This window comes from Mustela erminea, chromosome 3 (assembly GCF_009829155.1).
Source record: "Mustela erminea isolate mMusErm1 chromosome 3, mMusErm1.Pri, whole genome shotgun sequence".
Taxonomy (NCBI): Eukaryota; Metazoa; Chordata; class Mammalia; order Carnivora; family Mustelidae; genus Mustela; species Mustela erminea.
Genome location: NC_045616.1, coordinates 136667207 through 136685948, shown reverse-complemented (window position 1 = coordinate 136685948; position 18742 = coordinate 136667207). Strand labels below are relative to the sequence as shown.

The window sequence follows — 18742 nt, the reverse complement described above, 5'->3', positions numbered from 1 at the left end:
TTCTGCCAATCTAATATTTTTACCATTGTATGTTATGGACTTCTTTTCTTGGGCTGCTTTCAGGATTTTCTCTTTGTTGCTAAGACTTGTAAATTTTACTATTAGGTGACGGCATGTGGACCTATTCTTACTGATTTTGAAGAGGGTTCTCTGTGCCTCCTGGATTTTGATCCTTGTTCCCTTTGCCATATTAGAGAAATTCTCTACAATAATTCTCTCCAATATACCTTCTGCTCCTCTCTCTCTTTCTTCTTCTTCTGGAATCCCAATTATTCTAATGTTGTCTCATCTTATGGTGTCACTTATCTCTTGAATTCTCCCCTTGTGGTCCAGTAGTTGTTTGTCTCTCTTTTGCTCAGCTTCTTTATTCTCTGATATTTGGTCTTCTGTATCACTAATTCTTTCTTCTGCCTCATTTATCCTAGCAGTAAGAGCCTCCATTTTTTATTGCACCTCATTAATAGCTTTTTTGATTTCCACTTGGTTAGATTTTAGTTCTTTTATTTCTCCAGAAAGGGCTTTTATATCTCCCGAGAGGGTTTCTCTAATATCTTCCATGCCTTTTTGAGCCCAGCTAGAACCTTGAGAATCGTCATTCTGAATTCTAGACCTGACATATTACCAATGTCCATATTGATTAGGTCCCTAGCCTCTTGTTCTTTTTTTTTGTGGTGAGTTTTTATGCCTTGTCATTTTGTCCAGGTAAGAATATATGAAGGAGCAAATAAAATACTAAAAGGGTGGCAAAGACCCCAGGAAAACGTGCTTTAACCAAATCAGAAGAGACCCCAAATTGTTGGGGGGAGAGAGGGGTTAAAAAGAAGTTCAGAAAAAAAAATTAGAAAAAGAAAACAAAAAAATATAAAAAAGAAAATATATATATATATATATTAGGCTGGTGACTAGAACAGGGTCACCCACTTAATTTTGGGAGTATTTTGGTCTCTTAGAAGAAACAACCTCCCCAAATTTTAAAGAATGAAAAACATATATATGGGTAAACACAATGAATGGATGGAATATGCCTATAAAGATGAAAAAAAAATTTTTTTTTCCTATAAAAGGAGTTGATAAAGTAAGTTGTTCGGGAAAATAAAGGAAAAGAAAGTGGAGAGAATTTTCTCGGGCTGGAGACTAGAACAAGCCCAGAGCTAGATTTAGGGTATATTTTGCTCTATTAGAAGAAGTTGTACCCCACATTTTTTAGAAGAAAAAACCCTATGTGTATACAAAAAATAAAGTTAGATACAATGAAGGATAAAATATGACTATAATAATGAAGGTGCAAAAAAGATTATTTTTTTTAATGAAAGGTATTGTTAAGATAAACTGGTTAAAAAACGTTAATAGAGGAAAGGCTAAGAGTTAAAAAAATTAGCAGACAAAAAAATAAAATTAAAAAAATTAATTAACTGCAAGACTAAAGAATCATGGGGAGAAAGCCATTAATTCCATGCTTTGCTTTCTCCACCTCTGGAATTCCACTGTTCTCCTTGGTAAGTGAACTTGGTCTTGGCTGGATTTCTTGTTGATCTTCTGGGAGAGGGACCTGTTGTAGCGATTCTCAAGTGTCTTTGCCCGAGGAGGAATTGCACCACCCTTACCAGGGGCCGGGCTAGGTAATCTGTTCGGGTTCCACTTTCAGGAGCTTTTGTTCCCTGAGCGCTTTCCGTAGAGTTCCAGAGGATGGGAATGAAAATGGCGGCCTCCCAATCTCTGGCCTGGAGGAACCAAGAGCTCAGGGTCCCACTCCTCAGTGTACCCTCAGAGAAAAGTGCTCAATCACTCCCGTCTCCCTGGCCTCCAGCCGCGCTCCGAGCTCACCCAGCCTGTGACCAAGCATCTCTGTCTCTGGCACACAGCTCTACCTGGAGTCTCCAAACCCCTTAGATCCCTGAGCTCTTCCGGGAGGGTCTCCCCGGATCTTGTGGGGACCCCACTCACAGATCAGTGGCCTGTGCCATGGGTTACGGTTCAAGGTAACCCTGAGTTGAGAGCTCAGCTCTGTCTCTATAGCCAGCTTCCCCACTCTAATACCTGCGAGCTCTGCAACACTCAGATACCTCCGATCCTTCTGTGACCCTGCGGGAACTGGGGCCACACTGACCCCGTGTGGGCTTCACCCCAGTTTAGCTTCTAGAGTGATGTCCCTCAGTGGAACAGACTTTTAAAAGTCCTGATTTTGTGCTCCGTTGTTCCGCTGCTTGCCAGGAGCTGGCCCTTCCCCCCACGGTCTATCTTTCCATTGTTTTGGATTCACTTCTTCGCTGGTCCTACCTTCAGAAAGTGTTTGATATTCTATTTCTAGAATTGTTGCTCTTCTTCTTTTCGATCTCCTGTTGGATTTGTAGGTGTTCTGAATGGTTTTATAAACTATCTAGCTGATCTCCTGCTACTTGATGTTGTCTCAGCTTGTTCATTCTCCGCCATCTTGATTCCTCCCCCTCTGTAGGAAACTATTTGACAATGAGATAATAACTGTTTGCTGTTCTTTGAACTTTATAGCCACAAATGCCTCTATTTTACTCATATCAGAATTGCCTTAGCAATTCATTTCATGCATTTCAAAGGAAGTGGATTATTATTTTATTTTTCTTTGAATTTTGTGTAGCAAAGTGTTTACTAAAAGCCCTTTGCCTACTACATGGAGGGCGACAGAATAGGATACAGAAATTCCCTAGTTATTCATGCGCTAGACTTCAGGCATTCAGTCAAAGGAAGAGCAGGCATAGTGCAAAATCCTTAAGGAGTGGACTACCTTAAGGTAGCAGACCAACAGCTTCTGAATGCAAAGCAATAGTCTTTAGACTATGAATAGATACCCATAGTCTGACAGTACCCATAGTATGTCAAATGGCTCCTCAGAAAGCTGAGAGGAAAATAAGGGTGGTCTAGAGAAGAGCAAAGGGGGGAAAAAAAACAACCCAGAAAGAAGGAAGCAATGACAGAAGAAGTGCAAGACACAGTGGAGAGCAGCACAGGTGTCACAGTAAGGACAGTAATGGCCACCAAGACCAGGACAGCACTGGTGGCCAATAGTGTCTGGTATTTGAGGAAAAGAGGAAGCAACAATGACTCAGGAGGAGGAGATAGCACACCTCTGCCTTTTGGACATGGAAGGAACCATTTGGATTTCAGTGGCTTCAGATACTACTACTATCTGATGTCAAGAAACACAGTCAGTAGATTCTGATGCTGAATGGTTCTGGAGTTCATCCTAAGTAGATAGAGTCAATGGGCATAGTTGACATCCTTTTTAACTACTTTATTATGTATTGATTCAACCTGAGAACTGCAGTATTATTAGGAGTATAAAATATTTTGAGAACAAATATTAAGAGAGCTTTGGGCAAAATTGTGGGCTGGTATCAGATATGCAAGAATTTTATTCTAATGAGAATGTGTGAAATGCCAAGTAAGGCCTCTGGGCAGTGGCCTTGTGGAGTGACTCACCAACACCACTGCCCACCACACCCCACTGCAGGCAACCACACACCAAGTACCATATCTACAGATCAGAAAGAGATGTTATTTCTTCATAATCAGTTAGCCACCTTATTACTGGTAAAATAGATGAAAGTGGATAATCTGGTATAAAAGAGCTTATGATACCTCAATGATATAGTGTTTGGACAGCTGTTGCCTAAAGGACCCTGACAGAAACATGTTGAAGGTTTTGGGAGGTTTTAGAATCATTTGAGAGATGATAGCTTTGTCCTATGATAGCATAATCTATTTTTTGTATCAACTTTGCATATAATCCTTGAATAATAAATAACCCAATATCCTTCGCTTTTTAAGAAAAATGCAAGTGACCCACCACTAAGGACATTTTTTAAAAAGCAAATTTTATTAACACATTTTTTTCTGCACCTACCATTATGTGCTTGTTCTGTAGCAGGCATGGTACCAAGCAATTCTCATACATTACCTCTAATCTTTAAAATGGCTCTTCAGGAGAGTTATAGATATGATTATCTCTGTTATAGAGATGAGGAGACAGGAACTCAGGGAGGTTAAGCAGCTTGCCAGAGGTTGCACAGCTAGTAATGGGCAGAGTCACGATTCCAACGCAGATGTCCCTGGCTCCAAACTGTTTTCCTCTGGGTTATCTCTGTCATTGCTCGAGACAACTAGATCAGAGTAACCCCTGGAACTACCAAGGGAAAGCCTGATTATATTCAGTAATTTTTTTTTTTTTTTTGAGGAGGTGCAGATAGATGGTTTTCATAAAATTTCTGTTGTAAAAAGGTGAAAATTTAGTCTTAAAGTATACTAAAGTTAGATTGCGCCTCATTTGGCTAGAATATGCTATCAACATCCCTAGATTGTACTGATAACTAACGTATTAGAGCATAATTTTGTAAAATAAATTGAAGGCTTGACTTTAGATCTAAGGTTGTTTAGATAAATTTTATTGGTTGTATTTTGTTTAATTTGGTCAAAAGTTGTGTTTCTTTCAAAATTTCGTATATCTTCAAGTATTGATTTATATATTTAAGAATCTTTATAGCATATTATCTGTTAAACTTCAGTCTTTTTATTTGATTATTAAAAGATGTTTCTAGTATTTTCATGGCATTTTGAGTTCAAGTTAAGTTATGGAGTTTCACTCTATGCATATATAATGAAAATAATTGTGCTTTATATTGAATACTATAATTTACTTCTTTAACTTTATGTTTCAAAATTCAGGTCCCAAGTCATTTGCAAAGGCTTTTTCCAATGGTTATCTAATTGGAGAAATTCTGCACAAGTTTGAACTTCAGGGTGATTTTTCAGAATTTTCAGAAAGCAGGTTAGTGAGATAAATTCTTTCCTAAAAAGGGTCAATTCCTTTGGCATTTGAATGGTTTTAGCTTCCAAAGTTAAGGGATAGTGAGCTACAATTTTGTTAATTAGTTCTTCTTTCTTTTAAGAGAAATGAAGCAACTTAAAGCATCCTGGCAAAAAACAAAACATAACAAGACAAAACCCTGTAATATTTTTTGTTTGTAGCAACTATGTTGAGATCTAATTCACAGATGGTGATTTACCAGTTTAAAGCATATAATTCAGTGGTTTTAAGCATATTTACATATTTAGTGAATTCACAACCATGACCACTAACCACCTGGCCCCGGGTACCCACTTATCTATTTTCTGTCTCTACGGATTTGCTTATTTTATGCATTTCATATTAGTGGGATCATATAATATGTGTATTTTGTGATTGGCTCCTTCCACTTAGGATACTGTTTTCAAGGTTTATCCATGTTGTAGCTTGTATCAGTACTTCTTAATTCCTATTTATTTGATGAATAATTTCAATTGTATATATCACATTTCATTTATTAATTCATTAATTGGTGGATACGAGTCATCAGTTATTCTGAACAGCACTACTATGACCATTGTGTTTTCATATGGAAATGTTTTCATTCCTCTTGGGTGTGAAATTCACCTAGGAGTGAAGTTGTTGGGTTGCATAATCTATGTTTACAATTTTGAGCAACACCCAAATTGCTTTGCAAAGTGCCCGTTATTATTTACAGTTACGCTAGTAACATATAAAGGTTTCGGTTTTTCCACATGTTCATCAATGCTTGTTAGGGTCTTTTTGATTATAGTTGTCTAGTCAGTATTAAGCAGTATCTCTTTGTGATTTTGATTTGCATTTCCCTAATGAGTAATGATGGTGAGCCTCTTTTCATGTGCTTATCATTCATTTGTTCTGCTTCACTGGTGAAATGTTATACAATCCTTGCCTATTTTCTTTTAAATTTTACTTTTTATTTTTTTAAAGATTTTATTTATTTATTTGAGAGAGAGAGAATGAGATAGAATGAGAGCACAAGTAGGCAGAGAGAGAGTGAGTGGGAAGAGCAGGCTCTCTGCTAAGTAGGGAGCTGGATGTGGGACTTGATCCCAGGACCCAGGGATCAAGACCTGAGCTGAAGGCAGTCGCTTAACCAACTGAGCCACCCAGGCGCCCTTAAATTTTACTTTTTAAAGCAGTTTCAGATTGATAGAAAAATTGAGAAGAAGGGACAGAGATTACCTATTAACTCCCTCGTCTGACACATTCATAGCCTCCTTAGTTAGTATCCACTCCCCAACCAGAGGGTGCATTTATTACTGCTGATGAACCTATAATGACACATGTTCACTCAAAGTAAATAGTTTACATTTGGGTTCATTCTTAGAGTTGTACATTCTATGGGTTTGGACAAATGTAGAATGACTTGCATCTACCATTGTAGTATCCATACATAGTATTTGCACTTCCCTAAATCCTCTATGCTCTATCAGTCATCCTCCCTTACCCCAACCCTGGCAACTACTGATTTTTTTATTTTTACTATCTTTATAGTTTTGCCTCTTGCAGAATGTCATACAGTTGGAACTTATGGCTTCTTTCACTTAGAAATATGCATTTAAGTTTCCTCCATATCTTCTCATGGCTTGGTAGCTCATTTCTTCTTAGCACCGGATAGTTTTTCATTGTCTGGATGGACCACAGTTGATTTATCCTTTCACCTGCTGAAGGACATCTTGGTTGCTTCCAAGTTTTAGTAATAATAAATAAAACTGCTGTAAACATCCATGTGCGGGTTTTATGTGGACATAAAATTTCATCTCCTTTGGGTAAATAAACAGGGTCACAATTATTGGATCAGATGGTAAAAGTATGTTTAGTTTTGGAGGAAACCAATGAACTGTTTCCCAAAGTGGCTGTACCCTTTAGCATTCCTCCCAGCAATGAATGAATGAGAGTTCTTGTGACTTCACATCCTCACCAGCATTTTAGCGTTGTCAGTGTTTTGGATTCTGGCCATTCTCATAGGAGTATAGTGATAGCTCACTGTTGTTTTAAATTACAGTTCTTGAAAATTGTGGAGTATGTTTCTGTGTGTGTATTCCCTGAGGTTCAAGCATTGTCCCAGCTGCACACAATTATGTTTCTCATCGAAAAAATGAATGATGTCAGAAAGTATACCTGTTTAGAAGACTTAAAAGCACCATTCTGACCAGATGATGTATGTAGTATTTCAGATAGACTAAACTGATGTCAGCAGGGTCATAAAGGCCCTTGTGTTAAATGGAAAAAGGGACCTCATCTGGCTGGATACAACTGTGAAGACACAGGTCTCAGTGAACAGAGAGGCCTTTGTGCTAAGGAGAGGAACCCCTTTTTGTATGAAATAGCCTCGCATCAGGGACAAGACATGACAAGCTGAGCAGAAGGTAGATTCACACCCTTGCCCTACCTTTGGACAGGGGTGTGCCCTGAATAGCATCATGTATAACAGCCCTGCTTTTCACCCACTGCAAAGAGCTAACTTTATGCCACTGAGAGTCACTGCATTCCTTAATGTGAGAAGAGGGACCTACTTGTTCTGACAACCAAGTTCCATCCATCCTGAATTCTCGGAACAAGATACTATTTTTCCCAGGGCACATGGTCTTTTAAAGAAGGATCAGTATATCCATGGATATGACTTTTGTAGAAGTGTACTTTGTGGGGAAAGGATCCTTCTTTGTCAAACCTATTTTTTTAGGCAGATAGGTAACACTGGGCTCGTGATTTGGGGATTTTGTCAAAAAAAATTTTTTTAGTCTAAAATATAAGTGTTGCTTGTAACTGAATCTATTTGCCTTAGAGATTAATAGGATAAAATAATAAAAAGTAAAGGAGCATGGATATTCCTGAGGGAACAGCTTCTACTTACCTTGTAAGTTGTGTTCCCTCATCAGGTGACAAGGAGGAGAGAAGATAGGTAATCTCTGGGCAAATAAGAACTATGAGTATCAGATACTTAAGATAATTTTAAAAATCCTAAGAATGGGAGCACGACATGACTCAGTCAGTTAAGCGTCTGACTCATGATTTTGGCTCAGCTTTTGGTCTTATGGTTATGGGATACAGCCCTACATTCTCCATTCTTACTGGGTGCCGGGCTCAGTTCTGATAACATCTGGAAATGGATACTGTTTTTGGATTTTCCCTCCAAGAATTTTGATGCCCCTCATCTCTGTAGCCCTACGTTATGACCCAGGACAAAGCTCTGACAAGTGCCTCTCTGGCCATCTGTCCAAATATGTGTGGTGGACAAGACATGGGACTTTGAGGATAGGAGGGCGGGGAAGAGTAACTGTGATGGCAGAGGGAGACTGGGTGGGTCCAGGAAAGGCAAGCACAAGTCATGGATCTCACTGGCCTTTTAGAGTCGTACTTTTCAAACATGGTCTGCTTCACCTGCCTCATTTTAGGCAGGTGTGTGTTACATCAAACTTTAAGGTTACTTGTGCAGGAACAAACTTCAAACCTGGACACAAGAAGACCTAAAAAATGTTTACTCTTGTTGTGAGATTTCCTGTAGCATTCATTATTTCTTCTCATGACCTCTGTGACCTGCTTCTTTTTTATTAATTTAAAATATTTTATTCAAAGCTTATTGATATAGTTTGATATGCCAGGTACACATTACCAAATATTTCTGTTAAAACAATAATAGTAAACAGAGGAAATAAGACAGTAAATGACACCATATACCTGGAAGAGGAATTTAAGTTGTTGCATCTCTGTTTTTGTTGACATTGGCCTTCCCATGATATTGACTCCTCATTCATATTTAGAATCATTCATAGAGTCCCTCAGGCTCACCTCCTTTTGCACCATGGGTTTTTTAATTTGCAGTGAATGGGCACTTTTAGGCTACATTTTAGAAGGTTCACAAACATCTGAAAAGGCATACACATTTCATGTCTGTGCCCGAGTATGTGTTTTCTTTCCTGTGGAACAGGTGCCATGGCTCTCATCAGATTTTCAGTGGTATCTGTGACATAAAACAAAAAACAAAAACAGTAACCTCAGGAGAAACATGATACTATCAACAGTATATAAATTTTAAGTGTGAAGCAATCTCTATAAACTTCTAAAAACTTAACTGATGTACATGAAGATCATTGTATCATCCCCAAATAATTTTATAGTCCAAAATGAAGTTACTGAATGAATAACCCTGTTATCAGAAATTCTACCCAATATGTGCCCAACCCCTCTTTTCTAAGGTATCGTTTTGTTTTCGTTTTTATTTTTTTGGAAGGGGAAGGGTAGGACTTTCATTTATTTATTTTTTTATTTATTTATTTTTTTTATTTATTTATTTTTATTTCCAGCATAACAGTATTCATTATTTTTGCACCACACCCCGTGCTCCATGCAATCCGTGCCCTCTATAATACCCACCACCTGGTACCCCAACCTCCCACCCCCCGTCCCTTCAAAAACCCTCAGATTGTTTTTCAGAGTCCATAGTCTCTCATGGTTCACCTCCCCTTCCAATTTCCCCCAACTCCCTTCTCCACTCTAAGTCCCCATGTCCTCCATGCTATTTGTTATGCTCCACAAATAAGTGAAACCATATGATAGTTGACTCTCTCTGCTTGACTTATTTCACTCAGGACTTTCATTTATATATGAGTATATTCAGTATATTTTTTTCCATGAAAGAATGTGACTGAATGTTAGGAAGTTAAAGTAAGGAGGACATAGGCCAGTGGTTAAAATTGGTATTTGTTTCTAGTTGGAACATGGAAAGGCACAGGAATTGAAAATGCCCCCAACATTATCCTTCTGTCACTGGATTCATAGGCTTATTAACAGCCCTAGATTATTTGAGACCCGTATTCTAACATGGACCTCAATTTACTGCTTCTTGTTTACTTGTTTACTCTTCTGTTTTTCCTGCTGTGAACCCCGCAAGGGTAGGGGCTGCATCCTATTCATCTTTGTAAGTTTAATAAACATATTAAAAGTTCATAGGCGACTCAGCATTAACTTAAAATTAGAAAGTCTTTACTGATAAAAGTAGTAATATAACATTTAAGTGAAAATGATATAATTAGTGTGATTGCATAGCTAATATCATTTAATGAAATATTTCTGATGGTGCCTGGGACGATCACTGTTAAAGTCATCAGTGCAACATTTAGGGCTATTTTCAGACTCCTGTAATAATGTCATTTAACAATATGGAAATTTAAATTATAGTTTTTCCTTCTGAGTAAAATATTTTTCAAAACCATAGTTGTTTTTCCGTGTAGAAGAAAGCACTTAGTTTTCTGTTTTTGTTTTGACCTCTTGTAAAAGTTCTAGCATGCATTTAAGCAGAAAAATGTACAAAATCAGCTTTAGATATACCATTCCAGAGAAATAAATGGGAGGAATTCAGGGCAAATAGAATATCTCAATGTAGTTACATGATTGAGTGGTTTTAGAGAGGAGTGGTATAGGAAAAGAATATGCAATAATTCATAATATTAGATCATGGTAATGCCTCTGATATTTGTTGTCTCTAATTCAGTGCCAGTGTCTAATTTGGAAACTGTTTTAATGCCTAGAGTTTCAAATGCCAAACTCAATAATTTTTCTCGCTTGGAGCCAACGCTTCACCTTCTGGGTGTGCAGTTTGATCAGAACGTGGCCCACAACATCATCACAGAAAAGCCTGGGGCGGCAACCAAACTTTTGTATCAGTTGTACATTGTTCTTCAGAAAAAGAAGAAAAGTGGACTGACTGGAGTGGAAATACAATCCATACAACCCCCGGCAAACATCAGACAGCAAAGTATGAAAAGTGAGGCTTTTCGAGACGTAAGTACACAGAGAAACATAAACGTATCACAATGTAAGACTTGGGAAAGTAAAATGACAGTGACATTGGCTGCTCAAAGAAGCACCATTGGGTAGCTATGTCCCTTATGTATGTTCTTGGTCATACTTGGATTTTGTTTTATATTAATGTTTTCAATTCATTTATCATTTTTGATGTCTCCCTCCATCCTATCTACATTACCAACAGTTTATCAAATTCTGTATGTTCCTAATTTGCAGTGTTTTTATGCCTTGCTCCTCTCTTTCCATTTCTGGCCCTGTCATGTCTGCTCAGATCCCTGCGTGAATACTGCAGCAACGTATCTAACACGTCTCCCGGTCTTCTAGCTTTCCACCAGAGGTCAATCAATGGCTAGATGAATCTTTCCTAAATTCCAGTTGCACTCAGCCATTTTGCTCAGAAGCCTGCCATTTTACTGGACTGACATTCAAAATCTTTCACTGAATGGTCTCAATCTGTCTTTCTCTGTTTCTTCATAGTCCTCAGCTTAAAGTCTTTGTTTTTTCTTTCTTTTTTTTTTTTTTTAGAGGATTTTATTTATTTGTTTATTTATTTTTTGTCAGAGAGAGAGAGAGAGCACACAAGCAGAGGTAGAAGTAGGCTCCCTGCTGAGCAAGGAGCCCGATCCGGGACTCTATCCCAGGACCCTGGGATCATGACCTGAGCTAAAGGCAAACGCTTAACCAACTGAGACACCCAAGCATCTTGAGTCTTAGTTTTTTCTTCACTGATCCCCAACCTGTCCTTGAATAGCTCTTGTACATTTCTGCTTTTCTCTCCCTTTCACCTAAGCTCACACTTTTCATCCCGCTCCTTCCCACAGACTCTTCTCCATCCACTGCTGTGCGGCCTTCCCAACACACATGGATTATTCCTGTGGAACTCCTAGGGCATGGGTAGTTTCCACTCTCTGGTGATAGCCTCCTGCTGCTCATACTGTGGCCAGCTTTCATGATTAATATGTCATACGGCCTCACAAGATTTTTAGTCCCTCAAATTCAAGGAATATGCCTGATAGAATGCTTTCAACATTGCAAATATTCATTGTGTTTTGATTAGTTGATACAACTTTTTAGTTGACAATTCTATCCAGTTCCTGTTGCTGTTTCCTTATGGCAAATGAAGTACATTAACTTTTCCAGGCCTCTAGGATAATGGGGAGTGTTGCACTGACCCAATGCATTAAATAGAAATGGAAATAATTAAATGTTTAAATTGAACTTCTGAAGACACAGTGACATAATAGATGTGAGGGCCATCTCCACTTTTGTATTTGTCTATTCTTAGCAGACAATCTTACGAGCCTGGTGGCAGAAGGAGCTCAGCACCCAAGAGAGCTGGAAATTAGAATAAGGTTACAACCAAAGAACTTGGTCTTGCCTTCTGCCCCCTTCACTTGCAAAGCTGAGAAACTTTGGGCCAATCCCTGGAATACTCTTAACCTCCATTTTCCCAGCAGCTGAAATAAGATTGATTATCTCTACCTGCCTCAGAGTTAGGCTTTTTTTTTTAATATGTATATAATTTTAAGGAAACAATTCACGAGAAAATTCTTTGTGAAGTGTAAAACAGTCAACAGGAACAAGAGTTGTAAGAGTTGTGTAATTGAGGCCAAAAATAAACCATTGTGTTTAATGTTGACCATGGTGACCTCCCAGAGTCAACCATTCATTCATTGAACAAATATTAATTGGGCTCCTGTTTTATGTCACGCAATTCCACTACAATCAACACAAGAAAAGTCCCCACCTGTTTAGAGCTTCCATTCTTAGGAGAGAAAAATATTTCAGTGGAGTAGTGTGGAATGTTCAGAGTTGAAGAGTAAATTGAGATGAGGCAGGTGGGAGCAGAGACAGAATAGAAGCGTAGAGCATAGAAGGAATGTGGAGGTGAAAGAGACGAGAAGAGAACAGTGGCTGCAGGAGAGAAGCGCACGAGCAGGGTGCCGTTCTTTGTTTCCTTTATGGGTATAGAAAGTGGGACAGCTGGCCAGTTGAGAAAAAGAACCAGGGGCAGGAGATGACTGGTGTGGGAGCCAAGTCCTCTGGGAAAGCAAGGAGGATGCAGCTGATGGTCCAGGTGGAGGAGGAGGTATCTTAAGAAAGAACTAGACATGCCTTTTCTTCTGAAAGCAGGTAGAAGAAAATGCAGGTGTCTTACATAATTATAGTAATGACTAAAATTTATTGATTGTGCAGAGCAAGATGCAAAGCCTGGTTCCAGGATATATGTATATATATATATATATATATATATATATATATATATTCCTTTGATCTTCACAATAGCCTTATAAGATACCCATCTTTATTATTCCCATTTTACAGATGATGAAACTAAGGAGCAGAGGAGTTAAGTAACTTGCTCAACTCAATGCAACAAATAGCTGATAAAGTTGGAACAAACCTAGGCAGAGTGACTCTAGAGCCACACACTTAACCGTGGGCTATGTTATATCTCAGAGGGTATTTCCTGGGCAAGGGAGGGATAATAAGGATATAAGATAAGATATAGACATATGTTGAAGTAGAGAAGTAGGATGTTCAGGGACTTTACACTTTTGTTGCCTCTGTGGAGACGGAGGCCAGGCCATTTTTAATAATGAGAAAAGCAGGAAGGTGAGTAAGGGCTTAAAGTCACCTGAAAGGTCCTTAAGAGATCTTCTGAGTAAGTGCCCATATCTGCTTAGGTGGCTTTAGAAGACAAGGACCAAAAATGGTTTGAGCAACAGTTCCATTTGAAAAAAAACTTTAATAAGTTTTCAGCTTTTAAGGAGATTACTTTTGGTTATGAAAGTTTTACTTAATTCCATTAGCCCTATTACTCTGTTCCCCATTTTATAATCATCTTTGAGGTTCATTTTCTTACACTCTTAGACTCTCATTTCCAATGGCCTGGAAGTTTTAATGTTTCTTCACTTTTTACTACGAAGTAGCTTAAGTTATGGAAAGAATCTGGGTCTTATATTATCTCTTATATGTTGAATTGGTTTTATGAAATTATTTTAATGAAAATGTACTTCTCTAAGAATTCCAATGCCATTCATTAAAAATTAAACTCAGAAAAAATAAAAATTAAACTCAGAGCAAAAAATATACGAATATATTTGAAACTATTTTATAAGAAAGAATTCAAACATGTGTTTATTGTTTTCATGTAAATTAAAGATCTGAGTGACTAGTATGGGGCTTGCATTTATTTTAACCATCAACAAGAGTAATTCACAGAAATTTTATTTTGAAGACAAATTTTGCATGTGCTTTTAATGACAATATACTTTTTATTTTCTAATAATGAAATCCTTTGAACTGCTTTCTCCATTTAGAGACTTAGAAACCTGATACCACGTCAAACTGATTTCAATCTGATGCGGGTTACACACAGGTTTCAAGAAAAATATAAACACATGAAAGAAGATCTTGTCCACATGCATTTTGAGAAACTCCAAAAATTTCAAAAGCTCAAGGAAGAACAAAGATCTTTTAATATTGAAAAGGTTTTATAGTATGATTTTTCCAGAAATTGATTAGAGCCTAGAGAATACTGTTTGGGATTTATGCCTATAGTACACATTGCATAAGCATTAACGTAGCATAAGTCGCGTGTTCCTTTGACTCGTGCTCCACCCTGCTCTCACCTTTCTCTCCCTTGCTCTTCCCTTTGTTCCATTCCCACTCCTGCCCTCACCTCTCCTTGTGACCAGGAATGAGAACTGCCATTCTCTGGAGTGGCAGGACAACTTGATTTCTTTTTAGGTTGTCTGGTAGAATTAATGCTTCCATGGGTGAGCGGTGGGGGTTTGCAACTAAGCACTCCAGTGAAGGCTTATGATGGTTGCCCCCACTAAGGGATGTAGAGCGGGCATTCCCTCTCTGAGTTCCCTCTTTTGCAATCCCTTGGTTTTTCTGTCCTGCCTCATTTCTCTCGTCCTGGTAGTTTGAGGTGATATCCTGCTTGCTTTCTTTTCCAAACCCCTTAAACATCTCTTGCCTTCTTTCTGGCCCTTCTTGCTTTAACTAACTCCCCACTGCTTCTCAAAGTTCTCTGAAAACCTTTAAGGATCTCCTATGCCTTTAAGTACATGAGAACATGATGGTGTGAGGAATCGTTAAAGATTTTCAAGAGAATTTCAGGTGACTACATATATGGAATGTGTAAACTACAGGCAAAAGAATTATAGTTCTTCTCCTTGTACTACAAATCACTTTTTAAATTCATATATTTAAAAATGGTAAGAAATGGACACATCCTGAATATAGGTCAGCCCCCTGTGCAGAGGGGAGGGAAAGATGAGAGACAAATTCTGGAGGATCTTATGATCTCATTACTTGCCAGAGAGTCGATAAAGCGCTGGGCTTCCCCTCTTGCAGTGCATGGCAAGGCGACAAGGCGCTCCTAAAGCAGTGTCTAAAAAAGACCAAGTGCTGGGACTCTTAATTTTTAAGGAACCAGCCCGTCTAACTTTGATGTGCTAAGTGTAATGCAGAAAGAGTCCAAGGAAAGTTGGGAAAAAGGAAATATGAAACCATTAAATATTAAATTATGTTAAAAATGATAGGAAGCAGGGGCACCTGCTTAGTCAAACATCTGACTCTTGATTTCAGCTCAGGTCATGATCTCAGGGTCATGAGATCAAGCCCCACGGTGGGTTCCATGCTGGGCCTGTGGTCTACTTAACATTCTCTCCCTCTCTCTCTGTTCCTCTTCCCTTCTCCCAGGCCCCCAGCTTGTGTTCTCTCTCTCACATATAACAGAAAAAAAAAAAAAAAATCACAGGAAGCAAATAGGGAGAGCCTATGTCTTCCTGGTTTTCTTGAGAAAGAAAGATCAACGTATTACAACGATATAAAAAGTTATATTTTGGAAAGTAAAATGAAGAAAAATTTTAAGTTATTTATAATTTTTCACTTTTTAGTGGTTAAAGTTTCTTTGGATGGAAAAAATGATCTTATTAGCTCTAATATAATACTTAGTAGTAAAATCATGATTAGTTTTACATGTTACTTCATAAATAATCTAATCTTCAAAATATTTTGTCTGGTTTTCATGATTTCTTTTTTTGCTTTCATTTATGCTTGTGTTCTACCTAAAATAAATACTCCCAGGTAGAAAAGAGATGATCTAATAATGGTATCACATAATTCAGTATTTAATTCAGTATTTGAAGTAGCCTCTGATTTCATTGTTTAGCTGTGACTGAGTTTGGGGTAAGTTTGTCATATCTCCTGGATTCCCCAGAAGTCCTCCTAAAGACCATCTCCCAGATGGAATTTTCTCTTCAAGTCATCTTTAGAGACAGAATTTTCTCTTTGCATTATGGGGTAGGTCAGAAGGTAGAATTGGGAAAGAATGATATTCTTCTTTGTATCTGAGGCACCTTTATTTCTTACAGTGTCATCACCTAGAATGAAGATGCACACATCTGATAGGCATAATTTGAGGATTCCAAAATCGTGTGTGTTTGGTTTTTTTAAGATTTATTTATTTATTTGACACAGAGAGAGATCGAGACAGAGAGAGAAAGAGCACACAAGCAGGGGAGCGGCTGGCAGGCAGACAGGGAGAAGCAGGCTCCCGACTGAGCAGAGTGCCCCACGTGGGGCTCAATCCCAAGATCCTGGGATCATGACCAGAGCTGAAGACAGATGCTTAACAGACTGAGCCACCCAGGTGCCCCCCCCCAACAATTGTGTTTTAATATCATACTTTTCGAAATGAGTCCTATTGATACCTGCTTTCTAACATTACATGTTTGTGACACCCACTCCATTGGTAAATTGCTGAGTTCTGAGAAATGTATATATGTGTACCTGTGAGTGTGTAACATAGCCTGTTTTTCTGATGAGTGGAATAACTAAACATCTGTGGGATATTCAGCAACGCTTGAACAGAAGACGACAAAATGAAATAATGGCCAAAATCCAAGCAGCTATCATACAGATTCCTAAACCTGCATCAAATCGTACTTTGAGAGCACTTGAGGCCCAAAAAATGATGAAAAAGAAAAAAGAGGCAGAGGTAAGTGATAATCCTTTAATTTGGTGTTGTGTTAATCTTAATGAAAGAAAGATCTTTCTCTAAAACACAGAGATTGCCCCCAACTTCTTAGTTCCTTTTCAAATTATTGGTGGCATTTTTCCTTCTCATTCAAAACCCCTTCCCTGTGTGCATATCTAATCCATATTATACTGTTATTTGTTCAGAATGAGAGAATGTAACTGTAGGTCAGGGATAAGAAACTCATGTTAAATGACAGTACCAATCTGGACTCCTGTGTTGAGGATTCTGTGGTCACTACAAAAATATTCTAGAATGGTGCTGCTGTGATGGGTCACAATCACCATGGGTACAGAGCTGTCAATCAAGGTACACATACTGTACATATGCCATTCCTACTATATGTTTTACTCAGTCCCTTCTCACCATGCTGCACTATTTTTCTGAGTACCAGAAATGTTAAGTTGTTTGCTTGCTATCAGTATGTGTAAATTTAAGATACCTATGCTAGTGGTGTTTTATTAGACCATACCAGCTGTCAGTCATTCTAGTAGGATACCATCTGCTTCTCTTTCATAGTGGAGAAATACTACATTTTGATACTAATTCCTGCAGCCTACATTGCATACTACTCCAGTCTTTATTAATGATAATCTCTCCTGGGACCTAAGGAAAAGAATAACAGTTACCATTTATTGAGGATTTGCTATATGTCAGCCTGTGGGTTGGCAACTTTACATTATCTTTCATTTGTAAATAACTTTCTAAGTAGGGTATTACTCCCCCAATTTCTAAATAAGGAAACTGAGACTCAGAAAGCTGACATGTTTCACTCTGAGGATAGTAAAGCAGAGATTGACAGGTCTCTCTGATATCTAAATCCAATACATTTTATGTTAATCCACATTTCTTTATTTTTTAATATTTAAAAAATATCCTGTACTTGTATTCTAAGGAAAATTACTCATAGAGTTTTTTTTTCCAGATCCAAATTTTAGAAAAGTATTTAATTCTTAAATTTCTCTCACATGGTTAAGGTTTATTAATAAGGATTTACAGTAGATGAAGGATGAACTAAACTAATATTCAGAGAACAAATTAATAGCATAAATAAGGTTGCACAAGAAATGTTTAAGACATGCAAGATAATAATTTTTGAAGAAGGATTTATATCCCCCCCAAAATGCTTATTCTTCTTTAAAAGAATTGCAAACAAAAATTCATGGCCTGAGACTCATTGATAATTTCCATTCTCACTAAATGGCCTTTGTTGTAGTCTCAGAGCTAGAACTGTGAGTGGAATGATTCAGAGAGGGCAGCTTTCACACTCTTTTAGGTATATTTAGCCTAGTCTAAAAATAATGAATCAGAATTATAAAAGTATTCTATAATGCAGCTTTTTATATCTTACCTCCTAATTAGCCTGAAATAGTAGTGAATACAACCTTGGAAATTTGTAAAGTGAACACAGTAAATGAAGATTTTTCAGTGGCTTTTAGAGATGGAAAACTGATAACGAATTTTCTTTAAAGGATGTGGCTAATGAGATTAAGAAGTTTGAAGCCTTAATAAAAAAGGATCTCCAGGCCAAAGAAAGGTGAGATGTGAATTACTTTAGCAATCACAGAACTGCTTTCTGTTCTACCTATAGCTTTTAAATACTCAGAAAGAGTTTATGGGGAATAGCTGCTCCAAAGATCTTTTTACTTTGTAGAAGCTTCATTAAGAGAGTACAGGAAAGAAGGCAAATGAGCTAACATTCAGGTTGATTGTTCATGAACAACTTTTGTAAAGACCGGGAGGACTATTATGAGTTGGGAAGTTATTTTATTTTTCTATGCTATGCTTACTGTCCTAAGTTAACACAATTTTTGAGCATTTATAAAAATTGTTTCAAGTTACCACTAATTTAACTTTGTCGTAAAGCCTTTATTAGACGCTCATTGGTTTCTTTCATGTTGCGTGCTCAGCAGTTAGCATAGGGACCAGCAATAAAAAACTGTAGAATGAGTGTAACTGTCACTGAAATGGTCAGCTCCGGGGGTTTATTTCAAAAAATGCCTGGTTAATGGGCTTCATTTGCC

At 37.8% G+C, this 18742-nt stretch overlaps 1 protein-coding gene across 3 annotated transcripts in view; it reads left to right on the top strand.

Moving 5' to 3' along the window:
• SPEF2 (sperm flagellar 2) overlaps nt 1-18742 on the top strand; it is a 170274-nt gene that overhangs the window by 13520 nt on the left and 138012 nt on the right. For 2 of the 3 annotated variants that reach the window (XM_032337618.1, XM_032337617.1), the window contains exons 2-6: nt 4696-4798; nt 10387-10639; nt 13987-14157; nt 16539-16679; nt 18191-18255. In XM_032337618.1, the coding sequence (XP_032193509.1) occupies nt 4696-4798; nt 10387-10639; nt 13987-14157; nt 16539-16679; nt 18191-18255 (733 nt within the window). The remainder of the gene's footprint in view (nt 1-4695; nt 4799-10386; nt 10640-13986; nt 14158-16538; nt 16680-18190; nt 18256-18742) is intronic. The other variant, XM_032337619.1, reaches the window with a different exon arrangement.